General features: G+C 49.6%; 6 protein-coding genes across 6 annotated transcripts; 3 read left to right on the plus strand and 3 right to left on the minus strand.

Annotated features, from left to right (window-relative positions):
- Positions 1-359: 359 nt before the first annotated feature.
- KY384_000522 (uncharacterized protein) lies at positions 360-1,783 on the minus strand (the record flags this gene model as incomplete). Its single annotated transcript, XM_044809058.1, has 3 exons — positions 360-525; positions 589-1,202; positions 1,283-1,783. 3 exons carry the CDS (start codon positions 1,781-1,783, stop codon positions 360-362), a joined length of 1,281 nt encoding a protein of 426 aa, XP_044665045.1.
- Positions 1,784-2,997: 1,214 nt separating this feature from the next.
- KY384_000523 (uncharacterized protein) lies at positions 2,998-8,312 on the plus strand (the record flags this gene model as incomplete). Its single annotated transcript, XM_044809059.1, has 3 exons — positions 2,998-4,861; positions 5,484-6,115; positions 6,165-8,312. The coding sequence occupies 3 exons, from the start codon at positions 2,998-3,000 to the stop codon at positions 8,310-8,312; spliced, it is 4,644 nt and encodes a 1,547-aa protein (XP_044665046.1).
- A 752-nt stretch (positions 8,313-9,064) lies between these two features.
- On the plus strand, positions 9,065-12,745 carry KY384_000524 (uncharacterized protein; the record flags this gene model as incomplete). Its single annotated transcript, XM_044809060.1, has 1 exon — positions 9,065-12,745. One exon carries the CDS (start codon positions 9,065-9,067, stop codon positions 12,743-12,745), a length of 3,681 nt encoding a protein of 1,226 aa, XP_044665047.1.
- A 78-nt stretch (positions 12,746-12,823) lies between these two features.
- KY384_000525 (uncharacterized protein) lies at positions 12,824-19,111 on the minus strand (the record flags this gene model as incomplete). Its single annotated transcript, XM_044809061.1, has 3 exons — positions 12,824-18,655; positions 18,703-18,783; positions 19,070-19,111. The coding sequence occupies 3 exons, from the start codon at positions 19,109-19,111 to the stop codon at positions 12,824-12,826; spliced, it is 5,955 nt and encodes a 1,984-aa protein (XP_044665048.1).
- Positions 19,112-19,191: 80 nt separating this feature from the next.
- On the plus strand, positions 19,192-21,512 carry KY384_000526 (uncharacterized protein; the record flags this gene model as incomplete). Its single annotated transcript, XM_044809062.1, has 5 exons — positions 19,192-19,214; positions 19,284-19,813; positions 19,863-20,857; positions 20,914-21,291; positions 21,345-21,512. The coding sequence occupies 5 exons, from the start codon at positions 19,192-19,194 to the stop codon at positions 21,510-21,512; spliced, it is 2,094 nt and encodes a 697-aa protein (XP_044665049.1).
- A 392-nt stretch (positions 21,513-21,904) lies between these two features.
- Positions 21,905-23,521, minus strand: KY384_000527 (uncharacterized protein; the record flags this gene model as incomplete). The annotated part of the gene is made up of 1 exon (XM_044809063.1): positions 21,905-23,521. The coding sequence occupies one exon, from the start codon at positions 23,519-23,521 to the stop codon at positions 21,905-21,907; it is 1,617 nt and encodes a 538-aa protein (XP_044665050.1).
- Positions 23,522-23,913: the final 392 nt, after the last annotated feature.

Below are 23,913 nucleotides of genomic sequence, written 5' to 3' on the forward strand. Positions count from 1 at the left end.
TGTCAGAATCGTTTGAAGAAAAGTTCGTGGTAATTTTGCTCCGGACTTGAATCCTTGCAAGAAAGTTGAGAAATGCCGCTTTTCTGGTTCTTCGACCTCTTAGAACACATTTGAAACTTGAGACCAAACAGAATCTTCAAAAATTGGGATCGAAAAGCCGAATCAATGCCACTTCAGGTTGAAAAGTCGGCTTTCAATAGCCGCGCCATCGACTTAAAGGATCGCCAAAATTTTCAGAATAGTGAACTTCCCCCTGTGAAGAACTTGTCTTACTTCTGATAGACATGCTCGCTCAACTTAAAATATGTAATTCTAGAGAGGGCAGTAGTACCCTGAGTCCAAAGAAGTCCCTAGCTGCTTTACTCTGTAGGACCGTATGTTGATGCCCAAGGATCATAATCCTTTGACAGCATCAATTCTTGCATATGTCGACGTCTGATGCCCACATTTCCTCCATCAAAGATTGGCAATACCATAGCAGTGTTCAAAAGATCCGCAAAGGGTTGATCTGCGTCGTATGCCGTTCTACGATCATCAAGTCAGCAATATGATCGTAAACTAAGTTGATATTATCAAGGTTTGTCTTACATCCCAACCACATTAATAGCATCAGTGACAGCCTTAGTGCAAGCATCCGAGCAATAGATCTTTGCCGCCAGAGCCAGCTCCCGTCTAGCGTTATAATCGCCAGGTCCATTCTGCAGAGAATGAGCAGCTTTCCATGTCAGCGCTCTGCAAGCTTCCGCCTGCATCTTGATACCGCTCAGTAAGTCTGCTACAGCTTGTCTAGTCAGCAGCTCGGAAGCTCCGCGGCGGTTATCGCCTTTCGCAAAGGCCAGAGCAGCATCGAAAGCGGCGCGCATGACGCCCACGCTCATAGCGCCGACTAGCACGGCAGTCATGTCGAACGCTGCTGAGACAATTGGCGCAGCGGTGCCAGGTGGACAGAGGAGATTTTTGGAGGGCAGTCTGAGGTTGGTGTATCTGATGTGTGGGCCTGAGCAGGCGGTATGGCCTGCAGTAGAGATGTGTCGCACGACTTTGAATGCGTCTGGAGTGTTGCGTTCGATGTCGGCTCTCGTTACGAGGAGTATCATGACCGCGTCGGCGGCCTCGTCAGTGGCGGGATTGGTGGTTCGACAGACTACACATGAGAGATCTGGGCCTTTGAAATCCCAACCTGCGCTGTTGGTAGCCCATATCTGGAGTACAATTTAGCATCGTGAGTCTCCGAAGAAAAACGAAGATGCCCTTTCGCTCTGGAATCATACATGGTACATACCTTGTCTCCATTGAGTACCCATTCATCTCCCTCAAGCGTCGCAGTTGTGCCTAGTCCTGGAGCTCCCTTCTCAAGAAAATTTGCAACACCGCCCGGCTCTGAAAATACAAGGCTCGCTAGCGGCTCGCCCTGGCCGCTGAGAAATGGACCAATGAATTCCTTATGCTCAGGCTTCGACGCAAGATTCATAGGGATCAGGCCTAGACCAGTGGAAAAAATCGTCAGGGATGCAGCGGGCTCAACAGCGTACATCTCCTCGACCAATATTGCAGCTTCTGTCAAGGTGCCACCAGCACCGCCTAGGTGAGGCGGTATCTGACCTTTGATCAGGCCGCCGGCCACGGCTTGACTATAGATGGGTTTCGTTGATTGAAATCGCTCAGAATGCTCCTGATACTTCATGTAAGTCTTCTTGGCATCTTTGAGAGGGCCAGCAGCAAAGCCAGCAGCGGCCTTCCTGATGCCTTCCTCTGCGGGCGAAAGATGAAAATCGATAGGCATGGTGGCCACTTCCTATTTCAGCTACCTCAAAAGCCTGCTAATTTTACAACAACTTTTGTTTCAAGTGAACGATTGGAAGTTTGAAGGGATTCAAATACACAAAATCCATTGCTAAGAGTGAATCAAAGTTCTAGTCCTCGTCTGGGTAAGAACGTCCGCTGCTGACATAAGATAAGCATCTGACAACGCAGGTTTTTGAGGAGCCGCAGTAGGATCCTGCAGGGTAAAGCTTATTCCGGCCACAGGTCGTCCTTGATGCTACCCTATGCCTCACTGCTGTACATTGACACGCGCACGAAAGGGTGTTCAACCTCATGCTACGGACAGGAATGTCGTAGCTTGACCCCACGAAAGATGGAAACACAAACGGAGTGCTCCTTTTTCACAAAGCTTTGACTCACTTCATGCTCCCTTTGAAGTAACTACCACGACTGATCGCAATGGGGCAACTCTTTAATGCTGAAGTACGAACCATGCACTGATGCTAGAGCAAAGCGGGCTGAAAAAAGAAGCAAGGGAGGATGATTGCCAGAGCCTTGGCACCCGCTACGACTTCAAGGTACAATGAGTGGTTTCGGAGCGCATGAATGCGCAGACATCAGCACATACACGTATCATGTATACCTGTCGTATACTCGGGGCTTTTTTTAATAAGAGATATTCTAACCTGTTCGGGAAAAGCCCATAATAGAGACGTGGGTATTTGAACCATTTAGCGAGGTTCAATTGATTTGCAAACTCATCTGCTTTGTGTTTTTAATACAAAGAGTCGATTCTAAGTTTTTGAAGTTAATTGAGCGGCTCTTAATTGTTGAAATACCCAAGTCTCCATTGAGAGCATTTCCCAAACAGGTTAGAATATCTCTTATTAAAAAAAGCCCTGAGTATTTGGTAGCAAGGCAGGAGCCTCCGCACCCGCGAAAATAAACAAACACTTCAGCAGGGATGTTGCATCGTCTCAACGAGCAATCGCCAGCATTGAAAGTACCTTACTCGATATGTATGAACGTCGCACGATAATTGACTTCGCACAATGCCCACAGATCCAGCGACGCCTGTCGCAAACCCTCTCCTTGTACAATGGCTTAAGGAGTGGTGGGAAGAGGCCAGGGAGCGCGATACTAAAGGCGCATCATCGTAATAATGCCTCAATCACGAATCGAGCAAGTGACTGATTTCCAAAGATACCAACGTGCCTACCGGTCGATGAAAGCATGCCCTCTCCAATTGAGTCACCCCTCGGAAGCGAAGAAATTAGGTGGCATTGGAGAGAAGATCTGCGAGAGATTGACGAAAACAATGATGGAACACTGCGAAGCCAATGGTCTACCTTTGCCAAGAAAAGCTCGAGGGAAAAAACGATCTGGTTTGGAAGATCTGAACTTGACCGAAGAGCCCACGCCGCCCCCAAAAAGCGGCGCAAAGAGAAACCCTACGTGCCCAAACATCGCAGTGGAGCTTATGCCTTGCTCATGGTCCTATCACAGGAAGAATCCTGCCAGGGGCTCATTAAGTCTCAGCTCATTGACCAGGCGCAGCCCTTGTCAGACGCATCCTTCATTGACGAGGGCCAGACCAAGTACTTTACCGCTTGGAACTCTATGAAGACTCTGATGGAGAAAGACCTTGTCTACAAAAGAGGGAGACCAGTGGAGAAATACATGCTGACTGAAGAGGGGTGGGAAATTGCGCATAAGATGAGAGGAGTGGAGAAGGGCCAAACGTTGCTGAATGACAATCCACGAAACGAAAAGGGATTCGCTTCAATTGCAGATATGAGTACATCTGGTGTACCAGAGAGAGCTGCTTCGAACATTGTGGACCTCGAAGACTTAAGTAATTCTGAATTAAATCCGGCCGTCAAATCAGCCCAGGCGCATCTATCTAGAAGAAACGGCCCTTTCGAAGGCTTGTCATCCAAGCCTCACCGAGATGAAGCTTCAAAAGACAAGAAAATTCCATCTTCCAAGAACCAAGCTAGAAAGGCACCTACGCAAGCGGCAGTCGTTGATCTTCTTTCAAGTCCGGAGCCCCCGGAAACTGTGATCACTGTTCAAGGCAGTGTCAGGGCCGAGGATATTGAAAGGAGCAGCAAAAGTGTTCTACCCGAAGACTCGCGTCAAATACGCAACTCTCTTCCAACAAAGCCTACTAATCAAGAAGCCAAGCGCGCAGAGTCGTTACCCACTTTCAAGCCCATTGTTGTTCGTCCAGGGGAATTTTCGGTTCGGCTTCTCCTCGATAATCGAGAAGTTCGTTCAAAGGAAGACCGCGAATATATCGCTAAGACACTAAGTCAATTGGGCACGGAAGTTCTCTTCGGCAAGGAAGGAACAGTGGGCGACGTGCGTCCGCTACCGTTGGGGGACATCTGTTGGGTTGCAAGGCTCCACGATCGGAACCTCCTCGCCTCCCATGGTGAAGAGGGCCAGGAAATTGCTCTGGACTGGATTGTTGAACGGAAGCGGTTTGATGACTTGGTTAGCAGCATCATCGATAAGCGTTTCAATGAGCAGAAATATCGATTGGGTCGATCGGGAATGAAGGTCGTCTATTTGATCGAACAGACACATCTGTCGGAAGAAAGGGCCAAGCATTTTCAAGAACAGATCAAAGGTGCAATAGCCGGCACACAGGTCATCAATGGCTATTTCCTTCAACGTACACAAAAATTGGACGAGTCAATAAGGTACCTTCACCGCATGACCACACTGCTGAAGTCGCTATACGAGAAGAAGCCTTTGCACGTTATCCCTTCTTCGGCGCTGACTTCAACAAACTACCTACCTTTATTAGCCCACCTAAGAAAGCACGAGTGTCACCTCAACTACAATGTGACATTCCCTGCCTTCTCTTCCTTGGCTTCTAAAAGTGATAGTCTGACGCTTCGAGACGTATACCTCAAGATGCTGATGTGCACGAGAGGCATCAGTGGCGAAAAGGCTATCGCGATTCAGAAGATATGGCCAACACCAAGGGCCCTTGTGGAAGCATTCGAGAGCTGTGAGACCGACAAGCAGAAGCAGGGCATGCTGGACAAGAAATTAGGGGGCCTGATGGGGAAGAATGCGATCAAGAGTGCGTTAAGTACAAAAGTCGCTGATATTTGGGCGAGGGAGTAATGGGCAGAATCTGACTTGAAAGCGTATGATACCCCAAAGGCCGGCGCGACTTAAAGCATTTTCTATTTTGAGTAGATGTATGTATGCATAGGATATTACGAAGAATTGTTCTTTTCACCTGGAGAAAACGCTCTGCATTACCAACAACCCAACCCAATCTGATCGCTCTCGCGTTTGGCCTTGCGCCATGCAAAAAAGGCGAATTTTCCATTATTATGAAGTAGTCTACGATCATTTGTACAAGTTCATCGTCTTGACGAGGCGTGCAAATAAATTGGCAGGAAAAGGTCGCATTGGGATTCGAACACTGCTCTTTCAAGCTTTGCCGAAATTTTGGGAGTTCCCCGCAATTTTCCCGCTCCGCCACCTTTTTGGAATCTCGCCATCTCACACTCTGGTGCCGCAACGCGAAAGATGGCGAGAGAAACCAGGCCATGAGTGGAAGCTGACGTCGAAGGAGCATTAGAGAATGCTGTAGGAGACTGACCGTAAACAACAAGACCAAGTCACAGGAGAGAAGGCTCCGACACACAATTCTGAGTCAGACCCTGCACGTACAAAGAGGTGATCAAGCTCAGATGTCAGTGCGGCCCAAATTCCCCCTAGACCTCCTGGTCAGAGGGTGCAGCGGCTCGACAGCCTCAAGAACCCTCAACCACGCCCAAGACCCCGAATCCAGAAAGCCACCCCAGAACGTTGTGTCAATCCTGACTGCACAGAGCCGACTAGCCTAACTGTAGAAGATGGGAAACTTGTCTGCGAGAGCTGTGGTACCGTAGCGGACGACTCACCCGATCTAGTCACCGACCTACAATACGGCCTCGAAGGTGGTCGAGCTGTCGTCCATGGACACCATGTCGGCGTTGACTCAGGTCAAGTACGCGGTGAAGATGTCGCGGGCATCAATAGGCAGATGTCTGGTCTGGAACAGACTAATGCCACAGGTGAAGACCTAGCTTTCTCCTTGACGATTGAGTGGTTGCTGACAGAGACAGGGAGACGATACGCTGTTCAGATCTGCGCTGCTCTGCAGATCAATCCGGCACTCCAGGAGGCTGGGTTACAATTCTTCAGATTAGCCGCTTCTATGAATTTCATCCAGGGACGAAGGACAAAAAGTGTTGCCGCCGTTGCTTTATATATAGCATGTCGGTGCCAGCGAGAAAACCCGAATCACTACATGCTGATTGACTTTGCCGACATTCTTAACGTAAGTCGCCTCGAAATAAACAACCGCGAAGAATTCTAAAGGTGTATAGCTGAATGTCTTCACACTGGGGACCGTCTACACTGACCTAGTAAACGCACTTCGAGTAAACCCGAACGGGTTCTTAATCAACCCCATTAACCCAGAAGATCTCATCTTTCGTTTCGCTCAGCGTCTAGAATTTGGGCCAGAGACAATGAGGGTAGCCAACGATGCCGTACGTATAGTGCAAAGAATGAATCGCGACTGGATGACGCCTGGACGAAGGCCAGCTGGTATATGTGGCGCTGCTCTAATATTAGCAGCGCGAATGAATAATTTTCGCCGTACTTCCCGTGAGATGGTATACGTAGTGAAGGTCAACGAAGTGACTATTTTCAAGCGACTGGAGGAATTCAAAGCTCTTGAGAGTAGTGGCCAGAGCGTGCAAGAATTCCGAACTAAAGATCTTGAGGGTGCCCATGATCCACCAGCATTTAACCAGAATAAGGATGGTATGAGGAAGAAGAAAAAGGGAAAGCGAAAAGAGAGGCGTCTCGAATTCGACGATGATGGTGAAGATGTGTCGCCTTCAAGGGCTGTGACTGACCCTGCCATCCTATCATCAAACATGCAGCTATCGACCCCAGTCAATACTCAACAAGGTCAAGCTGCTAGTCAAAGTATGCCTCCTCCTCCAATACCGATCGACCCAGGTATTGCGTCAATATCTGGTGCAGAAATGACATCACAAACACCAGGAACAACTGGGTCACTTCAGTCCCCTGAAAGTAGTCTCCCAACGGGCCAAGGCTTGTTGGGCCCTCCAATTACTCGGAAGCGTAAACAACCAACTAGATCTTCTGCTCGCAAAAAGTTGGCGGCCGCTGAACAAGAAACCGACGAGCTACAGAATCCGACCCCAGAGAGCTCTCAAGGACAGATGGCAAGCTCCGACAGGCCTGAAAACGCAGGTACCCAAGAGCGAGCAGAGGCAGATACTGCGGCGTCCGCTAGTATTGAAAGCCCTAGCAATGCTACCTCTGAGGATACGAATCTCTCCCCATCCAATGAAAAGCCCTCCCTCAATCCAAGTCTATCAAGTGCTGGTGCTGAAAGACGTCAGACAAGATCAGCAACGCGGACTAGCCTTCGTGGTCAGCCCACCGGATCAGATATCCATGCCAAAAGCAAAGCCGGGGTATATGAGGAAAACTTGCAACCTGGAGCCATGATAATTACGTCGCAATCTGAGGAATCCTCAACAACTGCTCGGCGAAGAAGCAGGCGCCGCAAGCAAGACGAAGGAAGTCAAGATCCTACGATTGATCCTCAAATTGCGACAGCTTTAGGAGATCCGTTCGATTTAGATACCGATGCACTACAGTCTACTATGGAAGTGGCGTGCGCTGCCGAAGCTGAGTCGTCAGAAATTGCCCAGACACCCCGCGAAATTCCGACGTCAGCTACAATAGACGAAAGTGAATTTTTGGACGATGCTGAAGTTGAACATTGTCTATTAAACGAGGAAGAAGTGCGGATCAAAACCCGGATCTGGACTTCGGTCAATGCGGATTGGCTTCGCGCTCAAGCAGCGAAGAGACTCAAGTACGAAATGGCAGTGGCAGCAGGAACATATCGACCCAAAAAGACGCGACAGCGGAGACGGCAGCGTATTGGTGATCTCAAACAATACGCATCGCAGCTTGGCCCCGACTGGGAACAACGGCTTGAGGCTGGGGAGGTGCTTGCAAGTACTACTGCTGAGGCGGTGGAAATGATGATGAAGAAACGGGCGTATTCCAGTAGAATCAACTATGAGCTATTGCGTAATGTGTATACGCCAAGCTCAAGTGGAAGTCGGAGAACAAGCATTGGTGGTGCCGGGAGTCCTGGCAGCGGTACGCGTCCACAAGACACCTCGGCTGGGAGCGCAACTTCTGGTCAAGCCACAGCGGGGAGAACGGAAAGAGAGGTTGAGATGGAAGAGGAAGTGGAGAGCCAAGACGGCGAGCAGGCCACGAGAAGAGCTGCAAGCGAAGAGACGGACATGCAGCAGAGAGAGCTCGATAGTATGGTGGGTGAATTGGAAGAGCAAGGAATCTATGGTGATCCGCATGCAGTTACCGAAGAGGCGGAAGACAACGACGAGGACGATGTTGTCAGTCAGAACAATGACGATGACGATCCTTACGAAGCTATCGGTGCTGAGTCTGACTGAATATTGGATGGTCGATTAGTCTGGTGGAAGGACCAAGGGTAGGGTTTGCAGTCGTGCAGTGGTTTTCAGGAATGAGCGCTTTGGGAAGATATGCTGTTCTGCAACAGATTTAGGAAGGCGAAGAAGCTCATAGAAGTCATTACCATTACTTGAACATCGAAGCTCAATAGCAAGTTTTGACAAATATTTGTTTTGAGTATTGAGGATAAATGGGACGCCGTAGCGCAAGTGACAAATCATTCATACAAGCAGTACGGATGCTGTTGTCTTACATGCCCATCCATCTTCACGCGACTTGCAGAAACCTGTCGTAGAAGGATGCAGTCTGTTGTCGAGCATGCATTGCTGCAGCAAACCTGCCTCTGTGATGTAGCTAGAGCCTCATGAGCGTCATGTGCTAGCCTGTGTGGATGGTAAGTAAATGCGCGTTTTGTGCGTGACTCGCCTCTGATTGGCGCTTTTTGTGCGTTTTTCCTGATTAACGTCATTCTCTGGTGCTGGAATGTGCTATTTCTAATGGTGTTGAATCCTTCCCTTTCTTCTCTGTTAAATACTTCCCCTCTGCCGTCCAAGATCTCACGTCTCTCGGTTGTGTTACGAGGTCATTGCGATACTGCAGACCTTGTGGTGGCTGCGCGACAGGCGCTCCCCACTCAGCGTGATCCGTTCGAATCGTCTCTTTTACGCCTTTGCTCCAGCATTTCCACACGCGATAAGCTTGTTCCTGCATTGGTTCCTGCAGCAAGAAAACTATGGCCACGTCAGATGCGACACGATTGGCGACGACCATCTTGGTGAACAACATACACTGCACATCATGCGTGTCGTACATACGGGAGCTTCTGGAGCCTTATCGCCAAGCGATCCAGGAGTTCGAAATCAATGTAATGAGCGGTGAAGTTAGAATTACACATCACGACAGTCTACAGCCGCAGAAAATCTGTGAGATCCTTGACGAGGGCGCCTTTGAGGTGCACAGTGCGAGCTCGACAAACGATATTGGACAAGAGACTTTTAGGCTATCAGAAAAGACTGACACTAAATCAGAGCATCATAGAGGCCAGCGACGTATGGTGAGATCTTGCAGCTCGGGAGAGCAAGAAGCTGGCTGCTCTTACATTCCCAAGAAAAACATTCATGCGGACAACTGCGAGGCTTGCAAGAATGAGCTCCAGACCATCTCGGAGAAGAGTATCTTGCAGCTGGAGAAAGATTATGGCCACATTGATCTCGAGAAGGCTGTAGCTGGCGATTTGCGAAAGGTGCCATGGGCCACAGCAGTTGGCTCAAGGCACACCACAGGAGAGCTGAAGACAGAAACAACGCCAACACGTTTGGCTAAACCCACTGCGAAGTCGCAGAAACGTAAAGTCATCTTAAGTATTGGCGGCATGACTTGCTCTTCTTGTACCAGTGCTATTGATAGAGGCTTGCGTGAATTGCCCTTCGCAACTGATGTAGAGGTCAGTTTGATGACAAATAGCGCTACGGTCATACTAGACAATTCAGAGAAAGTCGATGAAGTTCTCAACCTCATCGAAGATCTTGGCTATGACTGCGATCTCCAAAGGACAGAACCCTATGACGCTCCTCAGCCATCAACACCCGGAACAAAAGATTATTGGAGGACCATAACACTCAAGATTGACGGCATGTTCTGTAAACACTGTCCAGGAACGATTACGGAGGCTCTCGAGAAAACGTGGGGAAATTCTATTCAGGTACAAAGAACGCCGACTCTAGTTGACCCAACTATTCAGTTTACATACAAGCCGAGTCCACCTGATTTCACTCTCAGAGATATCATCCCTTCAATGCAGGACTCACACGAAGCTTTCAAAGTCACAACATACCATCCACCATCAATAGAGGAAAGATCACAGGCAATGCAAAGACGTGAGCAACGGAAGCTACTCGTCAAACTTGCAATAAGTTTCGTTGTTGCTATTCCAACTTTTCTCATTGGAGTCGTGTGGATGAGCTTGGTCCCTAGCACTGACACCATCAGATCATACTTCGATGACCCCATGTGGTCAGGTGCAGCTCCACGCAGGGACTGGGCGCTTTTCATCCTGGCTACCGTCACAATGTGCTTCGCAGCCGATGTCTTCCATGTCCGAGCCGTAAAAGAAATCAGATCATTATGGCGTAGGGGTAGCAAAGTCCCGCTACTTCGTCGATTCATAAGATTCGGTAGTATGAATCTCCTCGTTTCAGCAGGAACATCAGTCGCATATTTCTCTTCGATAGCCGTGCTGGCTATGGAAGCAACCTCAAGCTCAGATAGCATGGGACATAGCACGACCTACTTCGATTCAGTAGTCTTTCTTACCTTTTTCGTCTTGATAGGAAGGTGGTTGGAAGTCTATAGCAAAGCGAAGACAGGAAATGCTGTGGCAATGCTGGGAAACCTGAAGCCCTCAGAGGCAGTGTTGGTCATCCCGGGCAAGACTTCGTCGACTTCCACAGCAAGCTCAGACTCTCTGGTGAAGGCCACTTCAACAGGCAAAGCTCAGGAAACGACCACTACGATTAATGCCGAGCATTTAGAAATTGGTGATATCATACTCGTACGTCATGGCTCATCGCCGCCAGCAGATGGTGAAATAATTGTGGGCGCAACCAAATTCAATGAGAGTTCTCTGACTGGAGAAGCAAGGCCAGTGCCGAAGGCAACTGGAGACAAAGTGTTCGCTGGAGCTATCAACACTGGCGATACCATCAAGGTCAAAGTTAACGAAGTTGGTGGTGCCTCTATGCTGGAACAAATCGTCGCAGTTGTACGAGAAGGCCAAGCCAAACGAGCGCCAGTCGAGAGAGTAGTCGATATCGTCACTGGCTACTTCGTGCCTGCTATCACTGCTTTGGCTATATTGACATGGCTGATTTGGCTCGCACTCGGCCAATCAGGCGCTTTGCCAGAAGAATACCTCCGTGGTTCTGAGAAGGGTGGCTGGCCATTCTGGAGCCTCGAGTTCGCGATCGCCGTCTTTGTTGTTGCTTGTCCTTGTGGAATCGGCCTCGCAGCGCCTACTGCTTTGTTCGTGGGAAGCGGGCTTGCAGCAAAGCATGGCATCCTCGTCCGAGGTGGCGGCGAAGCATTTCAAGAAGCTAGCAATGTCGATGCCGTTGTCTTCGACAAGACTGGAACGCTGACTGACGGTGGCGATCTAAGCGTGACGGACCATGTAATGCTTGTTGAAGACAGGGAAGCAGAAGCCGCCTGGGGTATTACGAAAGCATTGGAAGAGACAAGCACACATCCTCTCGCTCGAGCTATTTTCGATTTTGCTTCCACTCAGCGCTCTGACTCCGCTCTCCGGGTAGAAGCCATCACAGAAGAGCCAGGCAAAGGCCTCCGAGGTCATTTTGTATCAGAAACTAAGCATTACGAAGCAGCTCTCGGCTCGGAAGCCTTCGTAGAATCTCTCAATCCCAAGTCACCATCCAACTACTTCACCTCGAACACCCTCTCCAAATGGAAAACTGAGGCCAAGTCCGTTGCAGTATTGGCCCTCCGTCAAGCCGCCTCTGAATCCACATCATCCACATCACAAGATCCTTGGAAGACCGCAGCCCTCTTCGCGATATCCGACCCCATCCGGCCCTCCACGATCCCGACCCTCGAGGCTCTGAAAGCCCGAAACATCCCTACCTACATGCTCACAGGCGACAACCCGACCACCGCCTCCGCCGTAGCTTCTACGCTCTCCATTCCCCAAGACCATGTCTTCGCAGGGGTACTACCCAGCGAGAAAGCCGATCGTATCCACTGGCTACAGGAGAACCTGACTCCGCAATCCTCCAGTAATACCGATACCAACACCACGTTGAACAAGAACCCTGTCTCCCGCCTTCTCAACTTCAGACCGCGTACATCCTTGCCAAAGAAAGCCACAATAGCATTCATCGGCGACGGCACTAACGACGCCCCCGCCCTCAGCGCCGCAAACATCAGCATCGCCATCGCGCACCCAAATGCCTCCGACATCGCACTCACCTCTGCCTCCTTCATCATCCTCAACAGCGGCACCACTACCACTACCTCTGTCCCTAACCCTACCCAGACCGCCCCCGACACCAACCAAACCCCCACAACCTCCACAAACGACCACGAGCAAGCCGGCTTGACGACCCTGATAACGCTTCTCGACCTCTCCACCCGCGTCTTCCACCGCGTCAAGCTCAATTTCGCCTGGGCGTGCATCTACAATGCGATTCTCGTGCCGGTGGCGGCGGGGGTGCTGTTCAAAGTACGGGCGGAGGGGTGGAGATTGGGGCCCGTGTGGGGGAGCGCGGCGATGGCGTTAAGTAGTGTCAGTGTTGTGGGGAGTAGTGCTGCTTTGAGGTGGGAGGGGAGCGGGAAGGGGGGTGGAGGTTTTGGAGGTGAGGAGGTAAAGAAAACTGAAAGCGTGGTTTGTGTCGTGGAGTAAGAAATGTGGTATAGATATGTGTCGAGTATAGATAGAGTATCTTCTTTCATCAAGCGTCATAATGGTATGATATTCAACTCACATCTCCATATTATCTGCTCGTTCTCCCTCTACTTCCATTTCAATATCCGGCTCAGCCGCCTTCCTCGCCTCCGGATTTACCTCCCCGCCCCAATTGTTCCCCACAGCCTGCCCCGCCCCCGGCCCCTCCCCCTTCTCCTCAATCACAAACTCCATCTCCGGGCTCTCACTATCCTCCCTTCCACCCTCACTCGCATCACCAGCCCGATCAAGCTCCTCCGCATACCGCTCAACCTCATCCCCCCCACCATTTCCGAACCCCTCATTCTCATCATTCGCAAGATTCGGGAACATAGGCCGCTGCTTGTTCTCCTCAGGCTGCTCATCGCCCCCGGATATCGTATCGTCATCCTCATCAACCTCGCTGAGCTCGCTCTCGTCATCAGCGCTGTCATGAACGCTTTGAGGCGAATCTGGCACGCTGATGATCTCCTTATCCGCGTCGGGCGGTGGCACGAGAACAGCAATACTGGGCGACTTTCCGTTGGCTTCTGCCATTGCGGGGAGCGTCTTGGCTGCAGGCTTGGGTGTGGCGATGGGTGGAGGTTTGGTCATCAATGCTTCGGCTTTGCGTAGGACTTCGCGGTGCGTGATGATATTGACTCGGCGCTTTGGTGGCGCAGGCTCTTGTGTTGTCGTTGTTGGTGTTGCGTTACCATTCAGGTCTATGGGTGCATTGGCGGAGGAGCCCTCGGGGGTTTCGTTGCTGAGGATGTTGTCCATGCGCATGCGGACGCGGTTTTCTTGCTCTTTCTCCTCGTATTTGAGCCTCTCTGCATTTTGCTCGTAGATGACGGCGTAAATGTCTGCGATTAGTAGTTCGATTACCTTGACGTCGAGTAGGCCGAGATTCAGCTTCTTGAACTCAAAACAGTCTCGCATGATATCAAGCTGTCGGCACTGGTCCGCTGAACTGTTGATCCAGGCCTCTATCCTAGCTGCGTTTGCTTGGAACCCTTGCGGATCCATCTTAAGAAGAGTGTTGGCTTCGAAATCTGTAGTCGGGAACCGTATTTGCTCCTCCACGCGGTGCCGTAATAGTGAAAGGTAGGCATTACCAAGATCTTGCCAAATAGCAGCGTGGTTGATGAAGTCACCGCTCTTCTTGCGAACTTTCTTCGCAAGAGCCTCAATCCCTTCCTTGTCTCTTAAATTGAACTGTAGCTGCATGATGAACTGTACATAGCGACCTGTGTAGACAAAGTGTCTTCCGGATCGCTCGTTCTCGGGCTTCCAGACCTGGTAAGTCATCGTCTTGGTGAAAATCTGCTGCATCAGCTCATGTTTTGCTCCTAGCCATGATCGAGGGTCATTCGGGTCCGTCTCGAAGATGGTCATAGCGGCTCTGTATGCCATACGATGGTGCCAGTTAGACTTGTCAGCAGACCTTAACGCCTTCAGTACCTCAAACATGAACTCGAGCCACTCATCCGGATCTTCAACTTCCGGCACTTTCTGAGCGTAGGAGCTTGCCTTGACAATTCGGCACCCATCCTGGACTGAACAAACACCTTGGCGAATAAGCTTGTGCGTGACTGAAAGGAGTTTGTAGTGGGGCTCAAGAATCGGATCTTTGTCTGGATGTTTAATGTCTTTCCTCTCAGGAACGCATCGAACAGCCTGAACAAACACGTTGGTAACATTTCGGTACGGAATGCGTTTTGCGCTACCCAAGACAGCATCATGAGAACTGTGCATCTTCCAGAGAACCTTTCCAAGAGCGTATAAGGTAGTCCAGTCGTCGGCCTTTTGCAAGCTTGCCTTTCGAAGCAGCGCACTTGCAAATTTCCAGGCGGAGTAAAGATTCAGTGGCGTGAAAGGCTGTTTTTGATACATGCCCATGTTCTCCATTCGACTGCTATATGGCCGCTCGAATTCATCCAACGCAAATACGCGCATAGAGAATGGCTCCCGCGTCGAAGCAAACAAGCGGATGCCAAAATCCTTGTATAGATCAGCGATCTTAGCTGAGTCTTCAAAGGATGGGTCCTCAAGTCGATTTGCATTGGCAACGGCCATGATATAACATAGTATAGCTTGTCGTTGAAACTCCACAAGACTTGACTGATCGTTCTCCAGCTTGTCTGCCGACCACGTGGTCTGTTCATCCAAAAGTGTATCATATACCTGGCCCAGCCTATACCATGTTTCCCACTTTTCCGTGCCATATTCAAGGTCAAGCTTGAAGTACATGATTGCGTTTTGCAGATCCTCCGTAGAAACAGCTGAGGTTCTTTTCTGGAAGCGAAATTTGCTAAGAGCAATGAGGCCTAAGAGGAAATACCACCCTTTCTCGGCAAGCTCCCATCCCTCAGGCTTAGATGCCGTGCAGCATAGATCACCAATGCCGCGTAGTGACCTGAAGAGGTCAATGGGGTTGATGGCAGATGAAAGATATCTTTTAACAATCTTCATGTTGAATGACCGGACAACGGCATTCAGTATGTTTGGTACTTTGATCTTTTGTTGTAGCTTGTCCACAGCGAATCTTAGATCACTTCGAAGGAACTCTTTCATACTGATACGATTTACTTGTAACAAGACCATGTCAAGGAGCTCGCAAGCGGTATTTCTGTCAATATCTGTCCCTTCGCAGCTGTGGTCTTGGATGTCTTCATTACTGGTGGATATTCTCAAACCATGGAGGTCGAATATGATCTGTGGCAGATCACTATCCCAGCCTGCGCTTGGCCTCATTCTCAACATCTCGGACTTTGCGAGTTTTAGTAGCATTTTATTCGCAAGGCTACAATAATTCTTTAGGCCCAAGGCGTAGTGTACGGTTTTCAGGTAGCTCAAGAGGGCCTCATCTGGCTGATCAAAGACGCTACGATTCTGGACCGTGGCCTCTCTCAACAGTAGGTACTGTAAAGTCCACGCTTTCACGATCATGTCTCGAAATTTCTCAGCAGACTTGAGCTGTTGTCTGGCAGCTGTTGGTGTAGGTTGCACTGGAGCAATGATTTGGCCGACCCTAATGGAGTCTTCCCACATGGCATACACGTGGAGGATCTTGAGAAATGAGGCGCCAGTAGTCAACATCGATAGCAAGTGATCATAATCGATACAATCGAAAGCTTTTGCATCAGTCAACATGACTGCTACAACCTGCGTAAGCAGCTCGTCGAGCTTGTGCAACCATTGAAGGTAAGATTCTGCGTTCGCCTGACGAACGGTCCCGGAGTACATGTCTGAGCTCAAGTGCTGGACGATCAAGCTCATGCTTCGGAGGTTACAAGCCAATATCATCGGCGGATAATTGATGACACCGTAGGCATCCCGGAGTTTCTGCCACAAGAACAATTTCAAAGAGACGCTCGCTTGATCTAGAAAGCGAAGTGCTTGTAAAAATGTGTCAGGTGCATTGCTTTCTTCCTCTGGTGTGCTTGGATCATCTCCTTGGCTATTCCGACCGGTGGTCAAGACAAGGAACGGCTCTAACTTCTCAATCACTGTGAGAGCATGCTCATCCTCGGAGCTGAATATACTCGTGAAGAAATCCATCGTAGTCAGTCGGGCAATTTCTCTTTCAGCTGCGGCAATTGATATCTCTGGCATCAAAGCATTGTTGACTAGTCCTATCGTCAAGGGTTCCACGTCGCCCCGCGCCACTTCCCGAAATGTTTTGATGAGATCTCGGTAGCAGGCCACAGTATCCTCTCTGAGCGTTGGCTCAAGTAAATTGTTGCACACAATCATAGACCAAAGGAACCGGGCAGTAAGCGGGTCCGCGATTGCGTCCCCCCTTTCCGGTACGCTGTGGACGATAGTACTAGCGAGAGAGGCCCATCGACAGAGTCTGTCACGCTGAAATGTACGAGTTGTATCGTCGACAACACTGCTTGGATTTGTGATTCGCCCATATATGTCCAGATGTAGCTCAAATATAGATTGTATCAACTGATGATCTGCGCTTTCTACAAGTTCGTTCAAAATGCCGTAAATGAACTCATCAGACTGTATGAGTAGTTGGACGATAGTCTCTTTGAGTGCGTCGGGCCACACGTGAGTTATATAGATTGAGTTATATCCTGTAGAGTCCTTCGATGTCAGAAGCTGCACCAGCCAACCGAGAGCTAGATTATCGAGTCCGTCTGCAGAGCTTTCGTTGATTGTGTCCACACATGCAGTCAACTCGTGATCATCTTGCAGCGGTGTCTGGCGGCTATGCTGTTGGGTGTCCCGCATGGAGTGCTCCAAGAAAGTCGTGAGACCTAGGACCTGGGAGCCTTTAGTGGGATCCTGTAGTCCGCCACCAGATAGGAAAGCACGACTTTTTGATAGATCCCACGAGTCAAGCAACCTGCGAAGCGCCCGCAGGGCGCTTGCTTCAGGGTATTGTAAACCAGCTTGGGCTGGATTAGGGGATGGTGATAAATTCTGCATGAATTGCTCGGTTGACCCGATGCCAGTGCAATTAAGTCTCGCGAGTGGAGTGTCCACAGATTGAAATGCCAGGTCATCAGCTTTGACATACATCTGGAGTTGAGAGTGATACCACTTTGCCCAGTCTTCGGCAGACTCTCCCCTCACTGTGGTCGAATCCGTTCTTGCCTTGAGACGCTTGCTTCGAGATCTGATGGCATCGTTCGCGTCGTTGATCTCTGCATCATCAGATGATCTCTTGCGTGTTGGGAGCGAAACGGGTCCAATAAGGACTGGTGATTTCGGAACAACTTGTACAAGAGTGCCATCGGTAGCGCTTTCTTGATTAAACCCGCCTTCAATACCAGCTGAAGGGGGCTCAGACACAATGACCTCGGCGTCCTCTTCGTCCTTAGAAACTCTTGTAGGAGATACTGCCTTAATGTGATCATCATCTACCAGCATTGTCGCAGGAGGACTCCGTTGGTGAATAGGCGTAGGCTGAGTCATCGCATTTTGTCCTTCTACCACAGGAGTTGGAGATGCTTTTGAGGATATCTTGGAGAATCCCGGCAACTCAAGCCTATATATTGCACCAGATTCGACAATAACGTCACCCAGTGACTCTTGTTGCATCTGAAAGAGAATAGCTTTGCCGATAGCAGTCCAGCTTTGGCTCGGTACTACGATCTTTACATCCTTCGCTCTGTGATCGTATTGGTCTATGAGACGAGGCAGGTGATTACTAGGTAAGTACGGACAAGGGTCAATTTGCTGTCTCAGCTGGGGAGCCAATGCCTTTCTGCGCCCGACACTACCTTGGGAATGACTTTCGGGATACGTCTCTCCCAGTTTCGGTAACAGTAGTTCAAGTTGTTCCGCAGCAAACCTCTCCTCTAGCTCAAAGGAATCTCGCGTGTTTTGTGGACCGTGTCCATCGTTGACTACAGACTCCAGGCAATATCTTGCTGCTCTACGACTGCCAAGATATTCACTGAGGCGAGCGACTCGTCGCCAAAGCTCCAAGTCAGTATCATCTTTCTCGAGTGCTTCAGCAAGGTTCTCGAGCCCGGTGACAGCGGTAGAATTGATGTCTTTGTTTGTTTGAGAATCATCCAGGAGTTGAAGGTTGTTTTCGATCCGGGAAAGGCGGTATCTGATTTGATCAAGTTGAAACTGTCCGTAGTTTTTGTGAGCTAGATACAAGATTTGTGGTAGTGAGCTTGGCGTGCCGTCTGTGCTGGGGACAACGCCATCAAGGTCATCGGGCAGATCCTCGAGCTCATCATCAGCATCTGCGCCACCATACAGTTCCAACCAAGCAGATTCAGACAGAGCCTCTGGATAAGTGAAGATCTCAGACTTAAAAAGCTCCTGGTAAGTAGCCGCCGCTTCGTCAAAGAATCCGGGGCCCTGGGAATGGAGCTTAAGAGCACTCTGATAGAGTTTCAAAGCTTCCTCAATCTATGCCAAATTAGTGCTTATACACGACGACCTCTCGAGAGTTCTACCTGAAGCTCCTTGCTATCGTCGATTTCCTCTTCGCTCTCTACGTCCTCCTCCTCGATGATATTGAGAGGCTTGAAAGCAGACTGAGCTGGTCAGTACAAGTTTCCTCGGTCTAGATCGACAACGATTACCATCTAACAAACCGCAGGATCAAGTCTCGTCGTTCGAGCTCTACAATGGTATCATCTTCATTCTTCAGTAGAGAACTGTGGATTTGGTCACGGAAGTCATCAAAGGGCGGATTCGCGCATCGCGTGAGGGACTGCCAAGAAATGATCGCCGCAGGGTTGTTTGAAGCTTGTCGTATTACTTTATTTTAAAACATGAAGTATCATAGAACAGCTTCCGACTCCTCACATGAAAGTTCACAACTGACTGTGCAATAATCATCGTGAGCTCTTGTCGTGTCATACGAGTGTCTTCTGCCTCAATGGGTCAATTGATATCTCACTAGCGCCAAAGGAGGCACACATCGCCAGACAGAACGCGAGATGCTTGCGCCTGCTGTCCCAGAGTAGGTATCCACATCACTACGCCGACGAAGAATGGCTTACGATTGAGCCATGTACTAACAAGAGAGCAGGATCGTTGAAGAAGAGATAGAAACCGCCATCGAATATCGAAATGAAGCTCTCCAGGTCATTCGCGAACTTGGACCGCCAGATCTTGTTCATCTAGTCAAACAATCCAAATCTGGCGGTCGTCAGAGCGGAGTCTATCATCATGTCACAGGTGCCGACGCTTCATCTTCCGCCAGTCTTGCTGCTTACGTCAACACCCTTGTCTATACGCCCATGGACAAAACCCACAAGGTGGTGTCAGGGCTCTACTGCTGCTACAATGCCTTCTCACATGTGGACATGCGAGTAGATGTGAAGATTCCAGGGAGCGTGGAGGCCTACTGCATAGACGATCGAGGAGATAAAAGAGTAACATCGGAAGCTCTATGGTTGGAAACGTTTCTCTGCGCCGTATTGCGAGCATATTCCTATGCGGATGATGGGAGTGGAGACAATATCAAGAAAATCATCGGCGTGAGGAGATTTGACCCTATCACCAGCACTGAGATGGAGCATAAATTTCTTGACGCTGCAGAGCGACTTTTTTTCAAAGGTGAGCAGAACAAGAGGCTGTTACCACCCTTCGCTTACATTACCAACAGGGCCTCAGCTTGGGTCTGATCCTGAAGTGCAAGTTCCAAGTATAGTGTCCAACCATCTCACAACCGGCCTTCTCGACTATATACATACGACAGGACGCTACACGTCAGGCATAAATCTTTTTGAGAAGCTGCGGACAAAAGAAATAGAGGTCTCATCGCTCCTTGCGAAAGTCCTCATGGCGGCAGATGAAGAGGTCCAAGCAATCAAACTGCTTCATGACTCGATCAATGAGTTACCAATGGAGTATTCGTTGCTAGACTGCCAATCTGCATTTTGTCAGGGCAAAGGACGGCTAGATTGGGCCCTCGATTGCGCCAAACGAAGTGTAACGGCCGCTCCCAGCGAATTTGGCACATGGGCGAGGCTGGCCGAAGTATATCTTGGCCTTGAGCAATGGGATTTAGCCCTTCTCACGCTGAACTCGTGTCCGATGTTTACATATCAAGACAAGGATGCACCAAGAATGCCAGAGCCAGCGAGAGTGCTTCTCCCCGTCTTGCCAGAAAGTATGTTGGATGAAATTGATGAATCATCACAAGCATACGATAGCGAAATGATAAATCCATCACTACGGAGGCTTCATGCCGCCAATTACAAAGGTACATTCTTGAAGGCCTATAGCTTACTCACAGAAGTCACATCAAAGATTGGCTGGGATCAGCTGCTGAAGATAAGAAGTCACGTGTTTGTTATGGAGGAGGAATATCGAAGCGAGAAACAGACTGCAAACCCCCAGCCAACGACAAGTCAAAATCCAAGCACTGTAGCATTGCATTCTCCTAGTCCAAAGCTGAACGGTGCAACGCCAGAAGACCTGAAAGTTGATGGTGAGTCGACGGAGAGTGAAGGACGAGAGACGCTTGAGCCATTCACCCCATCAACCGTTGGTGAAGTACCGACCAGTCCCAACAATGCAACAGAAGTATCCGAGCAATCATTGGAAAAACCGAATCACACGATAACTTCCGAGCAAGTCAAGTCAGGAAATGAAGATGTAGGTGACACAGACAGTCTTTCCTATTGACGAAATTTATTGACACCCATCTTCAGAATACGCAGCCTCAGAATCAGTACGCACAATTTCGTCACAAACGACTTTGTGAGAGATGGCTTGACAACCTCTTTATGGTCTTGTACGAAGATCTACGGATATATACGATATGGAGGACGGAGATGGCTCGAGCTAAAAGTGAAGAAGGCGGGAATTACCAGAGATCAGCAGAGGAGTGGGAGATACTGGGCGAGTTGGCAGAGAGACTCCACCATTTCCCGGAAGCCGTGGAGGCATATCAGAATTGTTTGAGAGTCAGATTCAGTCCAAAGGCCATGAAAGCCGTCCTCAAACTGTGTGAAGCACAAGGGAAAGTTCACGAAGTATTGCAGAGTCTGATCAGGCTGATCGCCTGGCAATACCGTTGGTATTCTGAGGTACGTCGCGCTTCTAAGCCAGAGGCTACAAAGACTGACAAACGCCATTGCAGTTCTCCCCAGCACTTCTTCGGACTGTTCGCAATCTCATCGAGAGCGAAGGTGCGGTAAAGGTCCGAAGCATTGTCCAAGCCACAAGCCTACCTCAACCGGTTCTGGATCTGACTCACAGATATGTCGAGCTTTGTGCCACCTTCAGATCAAATGGTAGTGATGGCTAAAGCAGCAGCAAGATGGAGGTTACCCATATGGATGAATACGAACTTGTTTTGTGGAGGACACATTACAACTTTGGTGTGAAAGCGGAAATGAAGCTAAGGATCTGAACAACCGACGAGAGCCCATATTTACTGGGATGTGAGAGTACGCTAGCTATCGCATCGCATCTTGAGAGACGCCTGTAGGCATCAGGGCTTTCTGGTTTCGAATGTATGAACGCACGTTAAGATACCCAATTTTCAGTCGTGCATCGAATATACACTCAGTAGCTATATCCGTAAACTTGTGCAAGTTCAGATATGCTTCTGTGTCTGAATAGATGATTCACCCAAAAAATATATTCATACAACCAAGACCATGCTATGGATGCTACTCTACCAAAGCTGTGGACGATTCACGCACCAACACCAATGGTTATGCCAGCTCCCAGCGTCCCAATTCCCAAAACCGGCAACTCGTTGGCAAGCTGACCATGCCATATACCATCTTGCTGCCAAGAGTGACTGAATGTACTCACGCTCTCGTCAACCATAAGATCCCAATCATCCTCCAAAGTACCTTTCGATAGTACCAAACCATTACCCATTTTAGGATATGGCAAAGGCTCCTCGTGTATTTCGTCATCATCAGGTATCGTCACTCTCCCGGCAGCAGACGACATCTCGTCCGCTTTACCCTCTAGCACTGCTACTGCATTTGGCATGAAGGAGGCGTTGTACTCAAAGAGTGCAAGATCCTCGTCCCATTTTTCCTTCAAGTTCAACAGCATGTTCACGAGTACTTCCCTCGATTGCCCCAACAAGTAATCCCGCTGCCATTTCAGACTCCGCTCTACTCCACTACTCTGTGCTAGCACAGTTGCGCTTACCCTCCCCTCGCCTGCCTTCTCAATATTAGCCATGACTGCACAATCAGCACAATGCCATTCCTTCTCTTCATGCAGTATCACTGTCGGAGTGATAGGCCTATCGTGACAATACTGATGCCACGGGGTATTGCATCCATCGCAGAAGACGATCTGATTACTCTGTGGCGAATGACCCCTCCCACAATTCTTACACACGGCGCTCGCACTAGGTACTTTCTTTTGTTTCTTTCTCCTTTCCGAAGACGCTATAGCGGAGGGCAATCCAACCGCTCCAGCTATACCGTGGAAAGTCACTCTCGCTTTCTTCGCCGTTGAACCTGGCGTTGCCTCGTCTTCTAAATCCGCAAACGAAACTGCAGGCGTATAACTACTGGCCTGCGTGATTCTCCGGCCAGAACTGCTCAGCATGGGTAAATTTATCGCTTCAGACCCAGAAGTATTCCCCCCATCATCAGACTCGTCAGAATCACCGTGTTTACGCTTTCGCTTACCGCTGCTCACGCGTCGCGAAGTCGCAGAGCTAACGCCTGCTTTACTGCCCCTCGGTCGACCGCCTCTGTTCGTAGAGCCGCCGGCACGCGAACCTCGTGGCCTACCACCGCGATTAACTGTCCGTCCGCGACTAGCTGACGCTGGGATAGCTTCGCCGGTCACAGGGTCAATGGTACTTTTCAGCTGACTACGGCCACCTCTACCTCTTCGACCACCAGTCTTACCACCGCGAGAAGGGGTGGCACTGCTGGGCATGGAAGGGACATATTGGCCCCATGGGTTTTCGGGTGTGGCTTGTTCCTGAGCAGAACCGAGACCGGCATGTGCGACTTGAGGGACTTGAGCTTCTACAATATTTTGTTCGCTCTGGAGCCCTGATGATACTTGACTCTTTTCGATCTCGGTAGGCCCTATCGGAGCAGAGTTCGGTGTTGTTGAAGTATTCGGAGCAGATGCCGGGGTCGGGTATAATATGTCTCCACGCACGGAGATCGATTCACTTGAAGATGTTCCATGTGCTGAGGGCGATCCTTTGGATGATGTAGACTCGAAAGAGACTCTATTTGAGTCTCTTTGATATAGATTGTTGGTTGGCCGAGAACCCGGGGATTTGTTCCATTCTGATAGTTCTGTGTCCGATCCCGAAGACATTATATGGTTGGTGATGATATCGATCTTTGGTTAGTTAAACTCTTCATTCGACATCATTGCAATATCAAGAATATATCGTTGGTATACAAAACGCCTCGTTGAAATGAAGCTTCGTTGCACTTTCCCCTTTCGGCTCAGCCCTACGGCAGCACTGCTATAAATATCCACATCTGGCCTGATTCCTACAACCACAATCCCATCACTGCGTCCTTTGTACCATGCAATGAATCTACCGAATATCTGTTTCAGCCCTTACTGTCGTACTGGTGTCTGGGTCTAATATTCGGTGGCCTGTCTCCGAAGGCATCCGTGTCATTAAAAGTCCCTTCAAAAATGGCCCTCTATCGCACGCAATGTGATCTCGCAGTCGCTATTATTTCGATGACTTCCCA

The sequence above is a fragment of the Bacidia gigantensis genome (assembly GCF_019456465.1).
Source record: "Bacidia gigantensis strain McMullin 20006 chromosome Unknown contig_74, whole genome shotgun sequence".
Taxonomy (NCBI): Eukaryota; Fungi; Ascomycota; class Lecanoromycetes; order Lecanorales; family Ramalinaceae; genus Bacidia; species Bacidia gigantensis.